At 57.9% G+C, this 16,100-nt stretch overlaps 1 protein-coding gene across 1 annotated transcript in view; it reads right to left on the bottom strand.

Annotated features, from left to right (window-relative positions):
• Window positions 1-516: 516 nt before the first annotated feature.
• MYH7B (myosin heavy chain 7B) overlaps window positions 517-16,100 on the bottom strand; it is a 28,676-nt gene continuing 13,092 nt past the window's right edge. Inside the window, exons 16-42 of the mRNA XM_040609254.1 lie at window positions 15,417-15,596; window positions 15,197-15,329; window positions 14,625-14,701; window positions 13,025-13,112; window positions 12,447-12,564; window positions 11,701-11,824; window positions 11,109-11,245; window positions 10,420-10,675; window positions 9,601-9,843; window positions 8,529-8,705; window positions 8,037-8,182; window positions 7,362-7,452; window positions 6,352-6,741; window positions 5,797-5,923; window positions 5,203-5,321; window positions 4,757-4,953; window positions 4,206-4,555; window positions 3,551-3,675; window positions 3,121-3,236; window positions 2,801-2,993; window positions 2,505-2,708; window positions 2,263-2,388; window positions 1,931-2,101; window positions 1,531-1,635; window positions 1,089-1,184; window positions 792-929; window positions 517-633 (exon numbers count right to left, since the gene is read on the bottom strand). Of these exons, the coding sequence (XP_040465188.1) occupies window positions 625-633; window positions 792-929; window positions 1,089-1,184; window positions 1,531-1,635; window positions 1,931-2,101; window positions 2,263-2,388; window positions 2,505-2,708; window positions 2,801-2,993; window positions 3,121-3,236; window positions 3,551-3,675; window positions 4,206-4,555; window positions 4,757-4,953; window positions 5,203-5,321; window positions 5,797-5,923; window positions 6,352-6,741; window positions 7,362-7,452; window positions 8,037-8,182; window positions 8,529-8,705; window positions 9,601-9,843; window positions 10,420-10,675; window positions 11,109-11,245; window positions 11,701-11,824; window positions 12,447-12,564; window positions 13,025-13,112; window positions 14,625-14,701; window positions 15,197-15,329; window positions 15,417-15,596 (4,236 nt within the window). The 3' untranslated portion in view covers window positions 517-624. The remainder of the gene's footprint in view (window positions 634-791; window positions 930-1,088; window positions 1,185-1,530; window positions 1,636-1,930; window positions 2,102-2,262; window positions 2,389-2,504; window positions 2,709-2,800; window positions 2,994-3,120; window positions 3,237-3,550; window positions 3,676-4,205; window positions 4,556-4,756; window positions 4,954-5,202; window positions 5,322-5,796; window positions 5,924-6,351; window positions 6,742-7,361; window positions 7,453-8,036; window positions 8,183-8,528; window positions 8,706-9,600; window positions 9,844-10,419; window positions 10,676-11,108; window positions 11,246-11,700; window positions 11,825-12,446; window positions 12,565-13,024; window positions 13,113-14,624; window positions 14,702-15,196; window positions 15,330-15,416; window positions 15,597-16,100) is intronic.

Here is a 16,100-nt window from a genome sequence, read left to right as displayed (position 1 = left end):
GCTGGGCAGAGCTCGCTGGCTTGGGCAGAGGTTGCAGCAGCTGCGCGCCGGGAGGGGGGCTGAGGCGGGACCCCTGTCGCTAACAAATACTTCTGGAAGTCTGCACTGTCCCCGTGGATTGCTGAGGTTCGTGCTGCCCAGATTAATGCCAATTTACTAACTACAAACGTATTAAATGGAAACTATTAAAGAAATCTATTTTAAAGAAACGAGTGGAGGTGTCTTTCTTTGCCGTCCCTTTGCCACCGCCCCTCGCCCTGCGGTCCGGGCTCTTGGTGCTCCCCCAGGAGCAGCGATGGGGTGAGGGCTGTGCTGCTCCCCTCCAGCTGCGGGGCCGCGGTGTTTTGGGGGGAGGGGGAGGAAAAGGCTCTTTTCCTAAAGCCTGGAGCAAGCTGCGGCAGCCGCCCTCCTGCCCCTGCCTGGCTTCAAGCTCTCTCCCCAGAGCCCGGCTTGCCCCCCCGGCCCCCGCCGCAGAGGCCGGGCCCTGGTTACCCTCTGCAGACAGAGCGGAGCGAGTCCTGGCAGATTATTCACGTTTATTCACGCGGTGCAAAGCTGGCAGCGGCTGTTGCAGCCGTTTGCCTCCAACCTGCGGCGGGCAGCCGAGACGGGGCAGGGCAGCTACTACTCGTGCTGGCAAAAAAACCAGAAGGGCTGTGGTGAGAGCCCGGGCCCGGCGCAGGGAGCGCTCTGCCACCCTTCGTCCTGGTGGGGATGGCAGCGCCACAGCGTGCCGGGCAGGCTGCGCCCCTGCAGCCGGCCCTCTGGCTCCCGCGGCTGGGTGGGCTTACCTTGGAGGCGATGACCTCCCTGGTGCGGGCGCGCAGCTTGTTGACCTGCGTCTCGGCGATGTCGGCACGCTCCTCCGCATCATCCAGCTCGTGCTGCACCTTGCGGTACTTCACCAGGTTGGAGTTGGCCTGCTGCTCCTGCACGGGGAAAGGCGGGCGCGTGGGGCGCAGCCGGGGCACCAGGCTGCGGGCTCCCCGTGTCAGCCCCACGGCCCCTTGAAGCCGTCACGCGCAGCCCCGGGGAAGGGCCACCCTGTCCTCGTCCCCAGCAGGGCAGCAGTGGGGACAGGCACTTACCGCCTCCTCAAACTGGCGCTTGTAGCTCTTGACCTTGCTCTGCAGCTTGTCGATCAGGTCCTGCATCCGTGTCAGGTTCTTCCGGTCTTCCTCAGCCTGCAAGTGCCCCAGCTCCGTTAGCAGGACCCCAGCAGACCCCGATACCTTCATCCAAGAGCCCCAGTGCTGCTGGAGCCCGCCACACACACACAGCACCAACCCAGTCCCCTGGTGCCCCCTTGGTGTCCCAGCACCCAGCTCAGGAGGTGCTGGGAACGGGCAGGACACAGAGCAGGGGGGACGTTGTGGCAGGGAGAAGCCTGTCCTGCCCTTGCTGGTCCCCGCAGAGCCCGGGACAAGCGGGGGCTGGGCTGCACCAGGCTTGCCATGGGGGTTACTGGGTAATGCAAGAGGCTGAGCGCAGGGGGAGCTGGGCCAGGGCGCTGTGACGGTGCTGCTGTACCTGGTAGCTCAGTTCCTTGATCCTCCGCTCGTACTTGCGAATGCCCTTCTGGGCTTCAGCCATCTTCTTCTGCTCCGTATCCAGCTCTCCTTCCAGCTCCCGCACCTGCAGGTGGGTAAAGGCCAGCTCGGTGCCCTGCTCCCTGGCCCCAGCCCCAGCTGAGGCCACCTTCCCAGCCCAGAGAAGCCACAGCAGAGGCTAAGCCACTCCAAGCAAATGCTGGGAGCCAGGCCCAGGCTTGCAGATCCTCCGGGACTGTCCCTCACTGCCCCACGGTCCCCCCGTGACACAGCCTGACCCCAGAGGGATGGTGCCCCAAAGCCTGGTGCCACAGGGGCTACGGCAGCACCAGGAGCCAGCTCCTGGGGGGACAGCCAGGGGTCTGCCCCTGCCTCCTCACCCTGGCCTCCAGCTTCTGGATCTGCTTCTTGCCCCCCTTGAGAGCAATCTGCTCCGCTTCGTCCAGGCGCATCTGCAGGTCCTTGATGGTCTGCTCCATGTTCTTCTTCATCCGCTCCAGGTGGGCACTCGTGTCCTGCTCCTTCTTCAACTCCTCTGCCATCATGGCAGCCTGCAAGGTCAAGAGCACAGAGGCATCACCCCAAGGCCAGGCAGCCCTGCCAGACACAGGGGCTTAACGAAGAAGTTCTGAGACCCTATCCTCCCACTCCCCCCCCCCAGGGTGCTGGGCACGCTTGCTGAACCATACAGCGCAGCCCACACCACACTCACATCCGTGATAGCCTTCTTCGCCTTCTCCTCAGCGTTGCGGCACTCCTGCACTGCATCCTCCACTTCACTGCTCAGCTGTGAGATGTCTGTCTCCAGCTTCTTCTTCTGGTTGATCAGGCCCGTGTTCTGTGGACAGAGCGGGTCCAGTGTCACAGGAACTGGCTGTTCACTGTGACCCCACTACCAGCCATGCTCCTGGCTCTCCAGGGCCAGCAGAGACACTGGACAGGGTGGTCACTCACCTGGGAGTGGAGCAGGTTGACCCTCTCGGTGGCCTCCAGCAGCTCCTGCTCCGCCAGCTTCCTGCTCCTCTCCGCCTGCTCCAGCGCTGCCCGCAGCTCCTCCACCTCCGCCAGCAGCAGGTTGTTGCGGCGCTCCAGGGCAGCCGCCTGCTCCTTCAGGTCGTCGTTGTGGCGCTGAGTGTCATCCAACTCGATTTGCAGGTCCTGCCAGGCAGCAAGGGGTCAGTGGGGACAGGAGGGAGCCAGGGCTGGCAGCAGGGACAGTGCTGGATCTGCCCCACCCGCAGCCGCCCAACCTTGATCTGGGCCTGGAGCTGGCGACCCAGTTTCTGGAACTCGGCAGCCTGACGGTTGGCGTGGCTCAGCTGGATCTCCATCTCGTTCAGGTCTCCCTCCATCTTCTTCCTCAGCCGGACGGCCTCATTCTTAGCCCGGGCTTCTGCATCCAGCGTGGCCTGCATGGAGTCCATGGCGCGCTGGTGGTTGCGCCTGCAGGAGAGATGATGCATCAGCCCCGTCCGCCCGAGGACTCCCAGTCCAGGGCAGCCCTGTCAGGGCCACGGTGCCAGCTCTGCCCCCACAGTGGTGGCCCAGCCTGTCCCTTCTCAGCGCACACCTCAGGTTCTCAAACTCCTCGTCCTTCTCCGCCAGCTTCCTGTCCACATCAGCCTTGATCTGGTTCAGCTCCAGCTGGATGCGCAGGGTCTTGCTCTCCTCATGCTCCAGGGCCCCCTAGAGACAGTGGCAGCTGTGGGAAGGCAGCCCCTGGGGGGGATCTCCCCAGCCACCCACCCCAGCCTGGCCTTGCCCCCCAGCCCAGAGCTCCTGGGGGAGCAGGGCAGGTGGAGCCACCCCAGTGCCCTGCTGTGGCTGCACGACCCCCATGAGCGAGGTTGCCCAGGGGTTGCAGCCACACTCAGGACTGTCACCCTGCCAGCACGGTGTGGGTTCCTGCTCCAGCAGCACCCAGCCAGAGCTGCAGGGTGGGCCAGTGGCTCTTGAGGGCAGCAGGAACATCCAGGCATCAGTGGGGAACAAGGACCAACCTCAGCCTCCTCCAGAGCTGCTTGGATATCGCTCTTCTCGCTCTCCAGGGCTTTCTTCAGCTTCTCCAGCTCATGGATGGTTTTGCCGCTGAGACTGATTTGGTCGGTCAGATCGGCAATTTCCTCTGGCAGGGACAGAAGGGCATTTGGTCAGGAACAAGTCTGTGGGGCCAGTCCTGTCAGGTGACCTCCCCATCCCCCTGCCCAGGCTTGGCTGTCGTCCCCTCAGCCCCTTGGAGAGCAGCTGAGGTTGTGCACGGGGACGATTCTGCAGTCTGAGTGAAGAACAGAGCGTGGGACAGGCACGGGGACCCACGGAGACCTGCTTGTCCGAGAGCAACACCCCCAAGCCAGTGTCAGCCACAGCCACGGCACTGTCGGCAGCAAGTCACACACCATTTGGAAACAAGAGCCAAGTGACACTGCCTGCCTGCCCAGGGTGCCCCAGCGAGAGGGCAGGACACATCCCAGCTTCCTGGCTGGGCTGCTGCGTCCCTCCGAGAGATGGGCCAGCCTTGTCTGAGCAGCAAGGTCTGCTCCCTGCCTCCAAGGGACCCCCACCCCACCCCGTGGCTGAGGACAGGGGAGCCGGAGGCTGCCTGTGAGAGCAGGAGTCTGGGCAGAGTGCAGGAGGTGAGCTTCAGCCCAGTCCTACCCTGCAGGTTCTTGTTCTCCCTCTTGAGGGTCTCCAGGTTGTCCAAGGACTCCTCGTAGGCATTCTTGAGCTTGAAGAGTTCTGTGCTCAGGCTGCGCGACTCCTTCTGCGACGCCTCCAGCTCCGCCTGGGTCTCCTCATACTTCTGCTTCCACTCAGCCAGGATCCTGTCAAAATTGCGCTGCTTCTTGTCCAGGGCAGCGCAGGCGGAGTTGGCGCGCTCCAGGTCCACCGAGAGGTCCTCAATCTCTGTCTGCAGCCGATGCTTGGTCTTCTCCAGTGATGAGCACTTGGCGTGGGCGGCCTCCACTGCCTCCTCCGCCTCCTGCAGCCGGATGGCCAGCTTCTTCCTGCCGATGGCATCGAGGGGTGAGTGCTCCCAGCCCAAGCGCCATCCCACCCCACTGCTCCGAGGAGGGGAGGCCACAGCCTGCCCAAACAGCCTCAAACCCGGGCAGGAGGGTGCAGTCTCACCCCAGCGTCTGGGAAAGCCCCATCACTGAACAGAAACTTGCCACCTGCAAGGAACCAACTTCTGCCAGGAGACTTACTTGGCTTCCTCCAGCTCCTCTGTCCTCTGGATGGCATCCGTCTCATACTTGGTTCTCCACTGGGCCACTTCTGCATTGGCCTTGGACAAGTTCCTCTGGAGCTCACTCTTGGCCTCCACCTCCTCCTCGTACTGCTCCCGCAGCAGGTCACAGTCGTGCCGGGAGGCTTGCAGGGCATGGGCCAAGGCGTTTTTGCTCTGAGGAAGAGAGAGCTTGTGAGAGGAACAGCTGGTGCCAGGCGCCAGGACACTGGCCACAGCAGCGGGACTGGGGGCAGTGGGAGGAAACTCCTGTTTTTCCCAGGTTAAGAGTTGCCCTTGGGGCTCCTGCATGCAGGGTATAACTCACCTTCCCAGTCCAAGAATCTGGGCCACTGTCACACTGGGACACATGCCCCATTCCCTAAGATCTGTGTCACTCAGATCAGCCATGGCCTGAAGCCTCACCTTGGTCTCTTCCTCCAGCTGCCTCTTGAGTTCCTCGATGTTCTGTGTGAACGAGGTCTTGCCACGGCTCAGCTGGTTGATGAAGGATTCCTTCTCCTCCAGCAGCCGACTAAGCTCCCCTGGGTTCAAACAGAACCAAAACAGCTACTTTGGGGCCAAGAGCTGCAATCCACGTTAGCTCGCACTCCCCAGAGCCTGCGGCCTTCAGCTGCATGGAGACCTCCAGCAGCCCCAGCTGTTCCCCACCCAGGCAAGCTGGGGCCCACGGGCAGAGGGGCAAGCAGCTAAAGGCAAAGCGTGCCAGCTAGGGACCCCCCTTCTGATGCCTGAGATCGCAGCACATCCCCCAGCACAACTAGCATCACCAGAGGTCCTCCTCCTTGCCAAGCAAGGCCTGGGGGAGGCACAACACAGACATCCCACTCCACTCCAGATGGAGCTCCTGCTGTCTTCGTTTTGCCCTTGGGAGGAACAGGACAGTGCCTGGCCAAACCACAGCACCCCCCTACCCCCCCCCCCACCCCCCGTCGGATGCCCCAGTGCAAGACCAGCCCCAGGGCAGCCATGTGTCCCCCAGCTGCCACCCTCACCCACCGTTCTCGGTCTGCAGCCTGGCCCGCTGCGTGCTCACGTCGGTCAGCTGTCGCTGCAGCTCGTCCACTTTGGACTTGGCCTCGCTCAGCTGGTCCTCATAGGTGCGGCACAGCTTCTCGGCATTGGCCTGCACGCACCGAGCAAAGCCTGGGTGAGACCCAGCTCTGGCCAGGCAGCACCGTTCTCCCAGAAAGTGCTCAGCAACTGCGTCGCCCTGGGCCACCACAGCTGATCCCATGCGCACACAAGGCAGAGAGCAGGAGCCTGCCAGAGCCCTCGTGTCTCTGCTAAGCTAACAGGGGCTCTCTGCAGTCAGTCTCCCAGGAAACGCCTTCCCAGATCCTCCAGACTTGACTAGGACAAGCAAAGCATCCCCCAAGCACTGCCACAGTGACATAGGGACAAGCTATACCCAGTGAAACAGAGGGACTTGGCCATGGCAAAGAGCTACGTAGGACAACATCCCACGGACGTGGCTGCGCTGGACACACTGCAACCAGTGGCACTGATGTACACGGAAGAGATGAACCTGCCCCGTACAGAACCAGTGCCCACCTTGTTCTTGGTGAGGTATTCAATGTTGGATGACAGGTCATCCACCTCCATCTTCATCTCACTCTTCTCCTTCTCCAGCTTCTGCTTGACACGCTGCAGATTGTCGATCTGCTCGCTCAGCTCCGCCACGCTGTCTGCGTGCTTCTTCCGCAGAGCGGCAGCCGTGGACTCATGCTGCAGGGTTGCCTCCTCCAGGTCCCGCCGCAGCTTCAGGAATTCTGCTTCCCGCTTCTTGTTCATCTCCAGCTGCGCGGCCGTTGCCCCACCAGCCTCCTCCAGCCGCTCGCTCAGCTCCTCCAGCTCCCGTGACACTTCTGCCCGCTGCTTCTCCACCTTGGCTCTGGCGGCACGCTCAGCCTCCAGCTCCTCCTCCAGCTCCTCGATGCGGGCCTGGCAGAGACAGAATAAGGCAGATACTCCAAGCACTGGCTGAAGCTCCAGCATCTTTGCTCTCCGCAGTGGAGCAAGGTGTCTCCTCTGATGCTAGGGAGCAACAAGCCACCAGTCTGGAGCAAATGCTGTGTGAGGATTTTTGGAGGCAGGCACGCCTGATGCTGCTTGGTAGGGTGTTTTGCAGAGCTCCTGCTCTCCTGTGTACCCAGCCATCAGGATCCCAGCTGACAGGAGCTTCTTTTCAGTGGGAACCTTCACGCAAACAGCCTGAACATGCGGGCTTGTCTCTGACAGGAAGAAGCTCAACACACTAGATCTGGATCTTCAGAGTTTAGGCACTGGATTTAAGGTTTTAGTCTGGACAGAGAACTACCTCCTAGAAGCTGTTCCTCATGCTGGTGCTAGCATTCACCTCAACAGTTCATACTTTAACTTTCAGTCCATGACATTTTGGCAGAGGGCTTTGCTTCTGCTAACAGCCCCAGCTTTTTTCATCACTCTTCTGCCAAGATGTCCCTGTGCCCAGAGAGGGACTGGCCCCTGCAGATTCCCCAGTACCTTACATCTGATGGAAATTTAGGACCCCTGGGCTGTAGGAACAGTTCTTCCCAGCATACCTGGAGCTCCTTGATCTTCTTCTGCAGCTGGGCCTCAGTCACTTGCCCATCTTCAATCCTTGAATTCAGTTGACTCATTTCAAAGTCTTTCCTGCACAGAAAGAAGGCAGAGCCTTTGGTCAACCAACGCTGTCCCGCCAAGTCCCTCTGGCTCCTGAAGCCAGAGGAAGATTGCTCCCTTGCACTGTAACACCCAGGTCCAGAGGAAAAACGAACCCATACAGGAAAGGAACTGCAGGGGTAAGAAGCAGCACAAAGGCTGCTCTGAGGGGGGGGTGGAGTGGCCAAGCCGGCAGGCAGCCTGGCTCTGAGGTTTTCCCTAGAGGTGTTGTTCTCCAGTTCCCCAACAAGAATGGGACCTAAGTGCTGAAGCCTGTACTTGTAGCTGAGGTCCCAGCTCTGCGCTAGGATCCTGCCAGGCAAGTCTCTCCTCTCCAACCTCATGTACAGAGAAAGGTCTATAGTGCCCTGACCTATTAGTCTGTGCAGCTGACAAGCTCCTCAGCATCTCCGCACAGTGCCCAGGAAAACTAAGCCCTCATTTTGCCTGGACTGATCGGGCCAGCCTGTGATCACATCCCAGCAGCCTCTGCAGAGGCCACACGTCCACTTGATTTAGAGGTGGGCACTGGCTGGCAGAGTAAGCAGGCACCCAGGCGCGTACCACACACTCACTTTTTGAGTTTCTCCTCCAGCTGCTGTTTGTCATTCTCCAGATCCATTATAGACTCTTGTGTCAACTTCAGGTCTCCTTCAAGCTTCCGCTTTGCTCTTTCCAGGTCCATGCGGACTTTTTTTTCTTGTTCAAGAGAGCTTTCCAGCTGGAGAATGAAGGGAGAGACAGGATAGGGAGGGAAAGGACCCTCTGTAGCCCCAACCTTCCCCATGCCCATTGCTGTGGGAGATTTCCCAGCCCTGAGAGCTAGAGCTGTTTCCTAGTTGCTCTCCAGCCCCATTCCCTCAGCCAGGATTGCTCTCAGTGAGGTACTCCAGATCACCTCTCAGTTCAGGGGCAGTTTGTCAATGGGGTTATTCATCAACTGGCCATATTAAATGGGGATCTGATAATGATCCCACCCTCCAAATCCCATCAGGGACAGCCTCTGGGCTCTCTTGGAGCTGTGGCTCAAACCTCTCTCACTGCACCATCACTGGCCTATGACTCACGTCATCCACTTGCTGCTCCAGTTTGACCTTGGCTTTGGTCAGTGTGTTGACCTTGTCTTCCTCAGCTTGCAAGTCATCCAGGGCCTGCTGATGGGCCTCTTGCAGTGCTTTCTTTTCCTTTGTCAGCTTGGCAATGATCTCATCCAGAGCAGCCATCTCTTCAATCAGGTTTTTCACCTAGGTCAGTGAGGTCAAAAACTGAGTACATCTCAGAGAGAGGGGATGCAAAGCTAAATCAGCAGCCTGACTCATTATCAACAGCAGCTTGGTGCAGAAGAATGGCTGCAGAAGCGTGGCTTTAGAATCTCTGAAGATCTGCACAATCCAGGCCTGGTATTAGAATAGGCCTGTAATCAGAATTGTGCTGAGTTGCTGTGCTGAAGTTAACAAGAAAGGTAGCCCTGAGCTACTCTTGAATCCTGAGACCAAGCAATTATGTTGTGCCAACAGGCCGTGGCTGTAACAAGCTACAGCTGCTGGGAAAGCAGGTGCAGGGCCAAGAAAGATAGGGACCGTATGGGAGTATAGGGAGTAACAACCTACAGGGCTGAAGCACAGCAACACAGTTAGCTACATGGATAGAATGTTTATTTCAGTCACGATAATTAGGGGTGTGAGAACCGCGCGCGTTTAGAGACTACTAACCAATTATATCTCTGCTTTACGAATATGCATGTGTATCGGTTCTGTATAAGTAGTCTTAGAAACTGATAAAGTTGAGCAAGATGCATAACTCATATTGAGCGTCTTCTTGACTGCGACAAACCCTTCTTCCAACAGCTTGGCACCACATCAGCATCCATCCCCTCTCCCCTTGGCCAGGCTGGTTCCACCAGGTGGTTTGTCAGTGCCCCAGGTCACTTGCCATTGCACAGCACTGCTTGCCCATACCACTCCTGTGCAATGAGGCGGGACACCAGAAGGTTCTGCTCTCTCCCACACCTCTTTTTCCTCTGCCCTGCTCCAGCTCCCACGCACCAGCGGCCTCGTCTCTGACGTTTCTCTTTGGTGCCCTCACAAGCACTGAGGCCCCAGGGCAAGGAGGCTGCACTCTGAGCAGGGGGTCAGTTACCTTGTTCTCCGTGGCATGTTTCTCCTTCTCCACCTTGGCCAGCGTGATCTCTAGGTCATCAATGTCCTTCTTCAGCTCTGCACACTCATCCTCCAGCTTCCGTCTCTTGGCGGTGAGGTCTGAGTTCATCTCCTCCTCATCCTCCAGACGCTCTGTCAGCTCCTTCACCTTGGCCTCCAGCTGAATCTTGGACTTGATCAGCAGGTCGCAGCGTTCTTCTGCATCTGCCAGGTTGTCTTGCTCCTGCGACAGGCACAGGAAAACCAGTGGTCACCCACCGCCTCAAGAGCATACCAGCAGGCTCTCAGCCATGCTTTCCTGGCCCAGAGCTGAAGCTCTCCTTGTGGAAGGGGCAGAGCACACTCAAGGTGCTCAGGTGTACAAAAAACCCACAGCTCTAGTCACTGCCCGTTTTCAAGGTCCATGGGACAACCACTAACACTAACCAGGGCTGAAAGGCTAGCAGCAACTAAATCTTTCCGGAGTTCCTCACTGGACTGACACTTCTGGCACAGAAACGGCACAGATTAGCCACAGTTTGGTGAGCAGACATCGCCATCCCTCCCACCCCCTTGGAAGGAGATCACGCCTTCCAGAGCCAGGGGAGCATGAGTTCCCACAGCAGCCCTGAGGTGGCAAGTTTGTGACATTGCTTCAGGTTTGCATCAAGTCTAACACTGCACTTCATACAGGCTGTGGCAATGAGGGGTCTCAGAACTGCAGGGGGGCTGAAAGGGGCACCTAGCACACCCTGCTCCTTCTTCTGCCCACGGACCCTGCGCTGTCCTTAAATATCCAGGGAGAAGGGGAGGCACTCACTGCCTGCAGCTGGAGAGCCAGGTCATTCTTCTCCTGGATCATGGAGACCTGTTTCTCTTCCAGCTCCTTCCTCTTAGCCTCAGACTTCTCCAGAGCCTCCTTCAGCTTCTGGAACTCCTCCTTCAGGTTGGACATTTCCTTCTCAGTTTGAGCAGACTTGAGTAAAGGCTTGATCTTGAAGAACAGCTTCATCCAGGACCAGTTCTTGACAGCATTGAAGGCCCGGATGTTCCACTGGATGGTGTAGAGGGCTTCCCTGGAGGGATACAAGAAGAGCATCATCATGGGTGTAGATTCATTGTGTCCCATCACCACTGCAGCAGAGACCTGGCTTTTGTAGGCCTGGGCATGGCTCTATTCTTCCCCAGCGGGACAAATGGCAGCATGTTGAACGAATGGCTGCACATTGTCTGCACACTGTAATGGGATGGGTGGCATGGCCTGGCTTTGAGGTCTCTTTGCTCTGCATCCCTCTGGAATCTTCCAGTGGAAACCAAAGGCTCCCTCCACCTAGATACACTGACCCTCCCTGCCAGGCCACGCCAGACCTCTTACAGGTCTGCCTCCATCCCTCTGGCCTTTCCCAACCACTGCCAGCCGTAGGCAAGTCCCACAGGTCAAACACACTGAAATGTGCAGAAGGATCAAGGAGACACACAACGTTCTGCCTCTTGCCCCCACAGCTCTACCTCCTGCTGATGATCCTCTGGTACTCGATGCGCATGAGGTGCCCGCGGATTCTGGCCTGCAGCATGGTCAGGATCTTGGCCAGACGCTCATCTCGCATCTCTTCCAGCAAGCCCAGCAAACCAGCCTTGAAAAACACCTGCAGGCAAGAGAGTGAGAGCAGGGTCAACAGCAGAGAGGACAGAAGGCTCAGCATCGCTACATGCGGCCCAAAGCAGGGGTACACTCTGCTGGTTTCGGTCCCCTCCCTGCAGGGACACACACCCCCATGCTGCCCCGGCTGGAGGTGCACCCACAGCAGGCACAGCTGGGCACCAGATCTCCCTGCCCTGAGCACTGCATTCCCCAGCAGACACTAGCTGCTGTGTCAGGTGCTGTGAGGTCAGGCAGCAGTGACCTTCTGCTCAGACCTGTTTCTTCCCAGCCTGCATCTTCCTCTGCCCTCCCTCCAAGGGCCACAGGCAACCTGCAGAGTGCAGGACTGCAGCAGGGCTGTGGCCACGCAGGCAGCAAGCTGGGCACAGAGCACAGTGGGACTGCAGGGAGACAGGAGGGGACACGTCTCCCTCCCAAGGACCAGCTGCCTGGTCTCACCTTGGTATGACCAAATTTGTACTGCGAGTGGTCCAGCTCCAGGGAGCTCAGCAGCTTCTCTGTGGCCTTTCTGCTGTCCACAAACTTGTCATCCGGAATAGCTGCTGGATTCAGGATACGGTAGCTGCAGGGACACAGCACACAGAGGGCATGCAAGAGAACCCCAGTACAGCGTCGATGGCTCCACCATCATCCCCACACCCCAGTCATGGCAGTTCTCCCAGGAGCACGTCTCTGCAGCACAGGCTGGAGCTATGTACGACCCAGGAGTTCCAGGGTGCAATATGGGCTCTTTGCAGAGCAGACATCAGGGAACTCTGCCAGATCTTAGTCCCTGAACACAAGGAAGACTGTGAAGGAGGTGGCCACTGGCCTCACCATGCCTGGTCAGGCTCAGGCCAAGCAGGGTGGAGGGGGCAGCTGGAGAATGGTAAGGATCCCAAGGGCAGAGAGAAATCTGAGCCAGGATGGGAGGACTTGAACCTTGCCCCCATCCAGCTACACCAGCCCTGCATTCAGACCTCAAACATCACCAGCCCTGCTGTCTCATCACACCTGGCACCAAAATATCCACGCCTGGCACCAGAGAGCCAGCAGCAGAGCTATCCCAAACTGTACGTGCACTGGGCGTATTGTGGTGGTTCTGATCAGCCCTGCACAAGGTGGGGAGCAGGTCAGAGCCAGGGCCAGGCCGTGTCCCCTCAGAACACGCGTGGGTTGATGGGCAGGGAAGAAAAGGGGGTTACCGCTGCTTGAAGTCTGCATAGAGGATCCTGTTGGGGAATCCCTTACGGCAGATGCGGATGCCTTCAAGGACACCGTTACAGCGCAGCTGGTGCAGCACCAGGAAGGCATCCATGGCTCCTATGGGTGAGAACAAAGATGTAGCAGGCAATCATCCCAAGAGGACAGGGAAAATGGAGCTGCAGCACAGGCCTGAACTCTGGAAACAGCCATGGTTTTGAACACAGGTGTTAACTTGTCCTGTAGGCCTATGCTGAGCACCAGTGCTGCAGCCTCAGCCCCGGATGGTGGAAGCCAGCCTGACAGACTCATCCGCGTCTGCTGTTCTACACAAGTGTGAGGCAGCCCAACCATCAATGTACAGCCAGAACAGGAGCCTGGCAAAACTTATTTTCCCCAGTAGAGGAGATTGGCATGGGTCACAGGGGTTTCCACACTGAGACGGGGCCAGGTCCCCGTGGCAGCAGACCTGCTGCAAGAAAAGTGTCGGGGAGAAGGCAGGTGCAAAAGTCCCTGCCAGCTCCCACACGTGGGTGTCACCCAAGGGAGCTGCTAGGGCGCTGACCCAGTCCGTGCATACCTGGCGTCTTTGTCTCGTTGGGGATGATGCAGCGGACAAAGTGGGGCTGAGTGGAGCGCAGGTTGGTCATCAGCTTGTTGAGATTCTCCTGTAGGGCAGACACAGGGGATGAGGCATGAGGTGACAGCTCTGCTCCCCTACAACACTGTCTCCAGCCCCTTCCCCCCACGGGCAGGGAGAGAGCAGACACTGAGCGCCCCTTACCACTCTGTGAGAAAGGGGGAATTCCCTCCTGCTTGGCTGCTCTCTGTGCTGTGCTGCCCAGGGACATCTCCAGCCCCACAGCAGGACAACTGCCTTCTGCCAGGGTGGGAGCAATGGCAGAGGGGACTGGGCTGGAGACATGCCAAACAGCATCTGCGGGTTTTGCTATGCCAGAGAGGAGCCAGGTGCTTCCCGAGTGTTTGTAGGTAAAGTTTTGCTGCCGGGAAGAGCCAGGAACACAGGACTGAACGTATCCCTGGTATTACAGCTCTGCTGCTGCCCATCAGCCCTGTGCTCAGCACCCTGAAAATCTAGTGCTGGCATCCACACTGGTTGTGGTCCTCACCTCACCAGGTTTTCCCTGCACCTCCACAATGCTGCCCTCAGCCACGACAGAGGGCCCGGCTGACCCGGTCTGGGCCCCCCCTTACTCTCCAAGGCAGGGCTCAAGCCAAGACAAGGCCCTGCCTTTTTCTTGTGGGAAAGGCATCTGCACCCTCCATCTTTCCAGCCTGCCTTCCTCTCATACAGGCTCACCCTGTCCAGGGCCAGCGCGGGGAAGGGAACACTTCCCACAGCTCCATGTCATCATGGGGCACCTTCTCACCACGGCCTGTGACTTGTCCAGGAGGAAGAAAGTCACGTCTCCCTGAACGGGGGCTCTGACACAAGTGCTGCCCATTTTGAGCACCCTGTCACCACAAGGCTGTCATGGCAGGGCACAGCCTTGGGCTCACACAGCCATCTGTGCTGTTTTCCAGTTGTTTAAGCTCTGGGGTGGAAAAATAACTCCTGTGGTGAGCATGGGAATGGGGGGTGGTGGTGGTGTGGGGTGTGGTGGTGTTATCCTGAGCTGTAAAATAGCTCAGGTCACCTCCCTGGACAGGACAGCAGAGAGCTGCCTGCTCAGAGACCTGCAAGATCCTCCTTCATTTTCTTCTGCCCAAAGGCTGTCCTTCCCGCTGACAAGAATGAGGAGAGAAGTAGCACAGACTTAAAGTGATGTTCATGTAATACATTATCTAAACATCACTACAAGTCTTAACTGCCGCTCTCTCAAAGGCGAAGGAGCTGCTGAGCAGCGCAAGCATCACGTGGGCAGAAGCAGCACAAGCCCCAGCTCAAAGGGAACCATCGTTCTCCCAGCCTGGAGCCTCGTGTCCTTCCCTAGCAGCACGGGGACAGGGCTGGGACTCTGCCAGGCACAGGCTCCTTGCCCAGGGATGAGAGGGTGTTAGGGTTTTTTGCCTAGCGGTGGTCCTGCAGGAGCCCTGGTGCTCCTTCAGGCCCCAGGAGCTCATGTGCAAGATACCCCAGTCTTGGCAGGGAAGTGGGACTGATACTGGGACACCGAGCGTGCTCCCCTCATGGCCTTGAACGAGGGGCTGGCTCTTACCTTGTGCAGCTGCGACACTGTTTGGAAAGAAGCTGCCTTTTTACGTTTCTCCTTGGTCCCTGGCTTGTGAGGTTCCTCTGTTGGGTTGAAATATTGATTAATTACGTCAGCAAAACATCTGCTCAACTGGGAGGACTCAGAGGCATTCCTAAACACCCCTGAAATGCCTGCAGCTCTGGCTCTCTGCAAAGCAGAGATGGTAGTGCCCTGCTGCAGAGCCAAGCCACAGACCACCATAAACACCTCCCACAGCACCCAACTCTGGGTGTTGTTCCTCAGCTCTTGGTAATAAGAGACCCCTTCACACATCCCAAGTCACAGGGCCTCTAGGACAGCTCTACAGCACTGCACAAGCCTGGTCCTAACCCTAAAGCCCCTAGGGCAGCGCTGCGTGTCCAGAGAACCCACCCACCCAGGTCATGGAGGTTTTTAGGGGTCAGTGTGGGTCTTCCCTTTGCCCAGGCTGCTGGGTGCAGGAATGCTGCACCAACAGCTCAGCGTGGGGGTGAGGAGGCTTTGCTGCTAAGGGAGGGAGAGATCAAGGTCAAAAAAGGGGTGAGGTTGATCCTCACCTGAGGTAGAGCCCACGTAGTTCTCATAGAGGGAGGCGAGGAGTTTGTTCTGGGATTTTTGGAAGACAGACACCACTGTCTCATTCAGGGGGTCCTTGTTCTTGTCCAGCCACCCAACGATGTTGTACGGCACCTGCCACCAGAGGAGAGAGGCAAAGGTAAGGGCGGCCCTGCAAGGGGGACAGTGTGAATGCTGTGGGAGAGCTGACAGGGGACGTACCACCCCAGCATAGTGCACCAGCTCAAAGTGGGCCTCGTATTTCCGCTTCTTATCCGGCCGGGGCTTCTGGAAGTTGGGCGACTTCCCGATGTGGTTGTCGTAGAGCTTAGCTTTGAAGGACATGTCAGAGGCTTTCGGGAACATGCACTCCTCTTCGAGGATGGACAGGATTCCCAGTGGCTGCAGGGAGAAGGTGGTATAAAGAGATCTGAGCTCAGTGTTGCCATGTCCTATCCCAGAATGGGGGAGTCTTGGTGACACTGAGCGAGGTCACATCCTCTCCAGTATCCTAACAGGTTTTCTCTTTTTTTAAAAAAAAAATAAATATGAATTTCCTCCATGCAATGGTGGAAATCTTTTACACAAGCTGCTCTGAATTAGCAAGTACTTAAGAGGCACTAAGGAGCAGCAAGTGGGTAGGAAAAAAGGGGCAGAGATCACTGTTCTCTGGAGGAAAAGGCTGCACCAGGTTTTGTGGCTCGCTGGTGGGTAGGACCGTAATTTCCTCGGTTTCATAAAGTCAAAATTTGTGCCAAAAAGGACTCAATGGGCTGGAGGCTCTGAGCTGTAAATGTGGGAAAACCAAAATGGGACACTTGGCACTGACTGGGGAGGGAATAATTTCATTTCTGGTAGCAGAGCACCTCTCACTGTTCCAGTCTTTGCAAACAGACTGCCTACCAG

The sequence above is a fragment of the Falco naumanni genome, chromosome 10 (genome assembly GCF_017639655.2).
Source record: "Falco naumanni isolate bFalNau1 chromosome 10, bFalNau1.pat, whole genome shotgun sequence".
NCBI classification, from domain to species: Eukaryota; Metazoa; Chordata; class Aves; order Falconiformes; family Falconidae; genus Falco; species Falco naumanni.
This window is presented reverse-complemented; position numbering and strand designations above follow the sequence as displayed.